At 38.2% G+C, this 5,000-nt stretch overlaps 1 protein-coding gene across 1 annotated transcript in view; it reads left to right on the forward strand.

Moving 5' to 3' along the window:
• LOC138044755 (lactadherin-like) overlaps positions 1-2,839 on the forward strand; it is a 15,318-nt gene extending 12,479 nt beyond the window's left edge. The window contains exon 4 of the mRNA XM_068891178.1: positions 495-2,839. Within this exon, the coding sequence (XP_068747279.1) occupies positions 495-641 (147 nt within the window). The 3' untranslated portion in view covers positions 642-2,839. The remainder of the gene's footprint in view (positions 1-494) is intronic.
• The last annotated feature ends 2,161 nt before the right edge of the window (positions 2,840-5,000 follow it).

The following is a 5,000-nucleotide window of genomic DNA, read 5'->3' on the forward strand; positions in this document are numbered from 1 at the left end:
TTTTCCGTTCTGAGCACGCGCACTTAAAAAATGACGGCCTCCAAACCTTGTGCGCATGCTCAGTACTGAAACTCGTACTCGTAGTCGTCTTCGTTCTCCGATCTAAAGGTCCCTATTAATAACATATCCGTTGCAATTTTCCTGCTCTGTTGGATTCACAGCGCCACCAAGCATACCATATATGGCGGTAGGCTGTGACGTCAGAATTTAAGGGGGCAGTTGTGAGATCCCGGGTTCAAGACCCTCTCTGACCACTCGTTGAATTTGTCCCTGGTAGTCCCTGGTTCAACTTCTCTGCTGCACTTGTAAATAGCCAACTGATTTGACTTGTTGTTCTGTTCTCTTTCATCCATCGTGTTTTGACCCTGAAAAGCCCCTTTGGGGAGTGGTCAATTAAGTGCGTAGGTAAGTAATCTATCCAAAGGCTGACGACATATAGTGAATTAGCAGGGCTCCACTATGACATAATTAACATAATTAAATATCTTTTTCAGATTTTTATGGGGAATTCAGACGGTGGAACAATCGTCTCACACAAGATAATGCCGAGTACGACCAGATATGTTCGTTTTTCCATATTGTCGTGGTATTGGCACATATCCATGAGAGTTGAGCTGTACGGCTGTGCTAATGACCCATAACATTTCATACTTCAATAAGGCAAAACAGATAGCCGAGGAAGTGCAATGATAGGTTATCACTCGACACCTATAGTAAAGTTCTTTTAACGGGAATTACTTAATATAATTCCACTAATCCTGGCTTAATAATCTTCAGGGCCCGGTTGTTCGAAAGCCGATAAACTTAATCCAAGATTAGCGTAAACTTTTGTTTCAAGTTTTAACTTTTTGATGAAAGTTTCTTTTGCTTATTTTTGTTTTGCAACATTGACTTCTTCTAATGTAAAGTTTTGCCGAATATCAGCGTTGAACAGCATTTGTGAGAAGATAAATAAATTCCTTGGTTAATTTTTAATCTGGAATTAGCGTTAATCAGCTTTTGAACAACCGGGCCCAGCTGCACAAGCCAAGGTAGATAGGATATGAATAGCCCTCTTGCAATGAACTCTTTTTAAAATTATGAATTTGCATGCACCGAAACTTGTTTCATACTGAAAAGTGAATTTACGACGTCTACTTAAATAAAATTCCCTTGTTGGACCTTTATTTCTTAAAAAAACGGTCTGCAATGGGAGAAAAACTCCTTATAGGACAGTCGACAAAAACATCGTTATCGAACGAGGAGAACTTAGTTCACGATAACTGGGTCGCACCACTGCCTTGGTCGGGGGTACACGTTTCCCGGTTTTTTCCACCTGCTGGGTTTTAGGAGTTTTCGTGTCCGGCTCTGGTGCATTGCTCTTCTTTTTATAATAGCGTTGATGAAATGTTTTTGTACCTATTCCGATGCTAAGTAAGTTCTAGTGTCTGGTTTAGTAGTGGAGGCAAAATAAGAAGAGATGTCTTGTCATGAAACATGAATTATCCACCATTGCTGTTTCTTGCCTTCAAGGTGTGATTAGAAACCAGTAAGTTGGTTAGTTAACACATGCAGTTGAAGGGATACTTTTTTGGTCCACTGAAATCAGTTAAAGACAAGTTTTAGGATACAAGCTCTTGGCCCGCCCAGAGAGTCAACTGTTAGAGAATCGCATTTGCCTCAATGCTTCGCTAGGATTTGCAAGCGATACCAAGAGTGAAAAATAACGAATTATCATTAAGTCTGTGGCTTTGAATCTAGGTATCAACACTGAGTTGTAGTGATCCTCAAGGGTGGTACATTGTCCTTTTAAAAAAAATGCTGTCATGATGTATAATTGTCTTTAATTATCTCGTGGTCTTTTTGTAATGGTTGAATTTGGTGTTTAAGCCGTTTCATCGATTTAAGTGATGTGGGATTGGAATCTTATGATCACTGAACATCCTCTGCCATATAGAGAAATTAAGTCGTCCCTTTGACATGATTGGTTTCGTTATTTATTAAGTGGTTTTAAATTTGTAGGATTGCTCATTTGAATACTGTATTTATATAGATATTTGCGCCTTATAAGCTCTTAAATTAAATAAAATTAATTGCCTTTTAGCCGTAATGCTGCATAATTTTATAATAGCAACTCTTTATTAGTTTATATCCTTATTTTGTAGTGATGATAAAATCCTCATTAAGAACAGGGCTTAGTGTCTGAGATGCAACTTTCTGTATCACTTTATACGGCGTCTATAAACTAAATTATTATATCTGTGATTGGCTAAATGAACGGGCCATATTCTACAGTACGGCCCGCCGTACAGCCCACTAAACTTAAAATCTTAATAAAACATTACCTAGCCCGTTTTTCATGTCGTTTCTGTTACATAAACTTGTCAAACTGTTTGAATCTTGTAAGCAGCTATTTCAAACAGCCAAGACTGAGGATTTAGTTTTTTCGGATTTTGACACGGCAATCTTTGTGGCAGTTGAACCTTCCCCTTGACTTCGACAAGTTTCCTTGCCCGTGCGCCGGATTAACCTCAGAGATATAATAAATATGTTACTAACCTCGTTTTCTCGGTCCGTACTGTACGTTACGGATCCTCGTTTCAGTTCCCCCTTGATTTATGGCCCGCGCGCTTGGGCGATAAATCAACGGGAAAAGATTCGGTCCGTAACTTACAGTACGGACCTGGAACTCGGTTAGTAAGAGGTATGTATTCTTTAATTTACTATTCGCAACTTGTAAATAGTTACTTGGTTTTACACGCACTGTTGGTTCCTTTCTATTTTTTCCCTGAGTTTTTTTATCAAAGTTTTGGAAAAATAACACTCTCTTCTTTCCATAATATATGTAACGGATTGTAAACTGTCAAGGGCTTTCCCTCATTTATCTTTACCTTATTTTAATTATTGGGACCTAATTGACTCTATGATTGAAATAAATGTACATATTTAATCATTTTCCCTTTCATCTAATTGACTCTATCTCCACATTTGTTAAAGCAAAGTTTGCAGTTCTGCCTGACTGAAATTGACGTTGAAGTTGACTGCAGTGAATTGAAATCAGTCGCAAAACAAAACATGTAAGACCTTCGAAGAAATTATAACTTTTGACCGTGTGGTGGTTTTGTCTTCCTCCCTCGACGGTAGTCCTCCGCTAAGTGAGCAGAGATCCCGCAACAACTACTCTCAACACAATTGTTTCATTCAAAGATTGAAAAGATTGCCAGTTAAAAGTCCGGAACAGAAAGGACCAAAATCAAATCACAGATAGTTGGCACCAAAAGGATATTAATTAAAGACATTACATGAAACTGTAAAATATGTGTTTTTTTTTAAAATCTATTGCATGCCTTCGCAAGCCACGCTTGTTTCTTTAGCGGGCCTATACTACTAAGTACAGGCTCCATTTGTTCAAATGCTGTATAACACTATCCAGTGGATAGGTCACTATCCAGAGTGAAATATACGGCTTAATTCACGTTAAACGTTGTCCAAGGTTTTCGTACACACCCTTACTTAGATGTGCCTACAGTGTGCATATTCATGGTTACGGGAGGAAATACTGAAATTATTGCACGGACTGAAACTGTTGAATAGCGACTTATCCTCCAGATAAAGTTGTCCGGCCCTTCAACAACTGGGGCCAGGCAGCTAAACACTACTGTGTGCTTTTCCGCTCGATTCGACTTATATCACAACCATCTCACTAAACTCAGATAAACTGCAGAAATATATATACTTATTACGTGGGATGCCTGTGGCAGGCCACGTTTAAACGGCTTGAGTGTCGTCGTAGTCAGATATGGAAATTAGCCACGTGCTTGTCACGAAGCTCTTGGCTTCATACTAGGGGGTTTAAGAAACAGCGACGGATACGACTACGATAACACCAACATTGGTTAAAAGCGAATGTGAGAGAATGTTTTTAACACATTAAATGCAACACCTTTCATTTAATATGTGCTAAAAACATTCTCTCACATTCGCTCACTTTGGTGCCTGGTTGGCCGCATCATTCAATGATGCTCTCAATGTGACTGCGCGATGCAGTTGTGAGCTATGCTGTCAGTCAATACTCTGTGGCTGCGTGATGCAGCTCGAGTCAAATACCCACATTTCACCCTTGCTCACCATAGAGTCTCCAGTAGCTCAGTTGTTAGAGCATCCGTACTAGATCACGGAGGGCTCGAATTTTAAACTTTTTATATAGGCCAAACACGATTCTGACAGCCCGAAACTCCCGTGCTGTATATTAATTCAGGCGGGTACACACGCATTGCATTCTTAAACCAGTGAGTCTTTGACGTAATTTTCGACCCACCTCTCTCAAGATTTTAAAGTTAGTAATGGCGGACAAAAATTCCAGCTAAAATAAACAGGTGTGTTTTTAAAATCAGAACTTAAAACTTGGGTCACTTAATGTTAAGTTAACATAGTTTTGAAATCCAAAGAAAACGAAGAATTGTTTTTTGGTTGCAGTAGCACTTTCATGAATATCACAACAACAAACAAACAACAATATTTTACTATTTGACAATAAGTCCTTATTCCCCTGGCTCCGCAGGTAGCAGTGCTAATCGAGGCGGGCCAGGATAATCAGTAAAAGAAGAAGAAAATACACACAGTAAGACTACCGAGAAATAGATAGATAATTAGATAGGTAAGTAAATACGAAAACAGATTAAGTCTAAAGAAACACCTAGCTATGTAATTGAGGTTGGCAACGCAGTATATTATGAGAGGTAGATAAATAAGACAAAATGAATAAGATAAGATAAGCGAAGCAAAGATGATGGCTATTAAGAGTATTTGCTAACTTTTGAGATTATCGATTCTAAGTCTTCGTAGGAGTCTTCAGATTCTAATATATTGAATAAGATCATATTCATATATTGAATAAGATCATACGAATATCACAATTAAATAATTCTAGTACATAATTTTTTTTCAAAGTTCTATTATGTTTATTCGTAAGAGAATCTAATGGGGTTTTCGAAATTTGAAAAAACAGAAAAAAAATTAAG

Source organism: Montipora capricornis, chromosome 4 (genome assembly GCF_036669925.1).
Source record: "Montipora capricornis isolate CH-2021 chromosome 4, ASM3666992v2, whole genome shotgun sequence".
NCBI lineage: Eukaryota > Metazoa > Cnidaria > Anthozoa > Scleractinia > Acroporidae > Montipora > Montipora capricornis.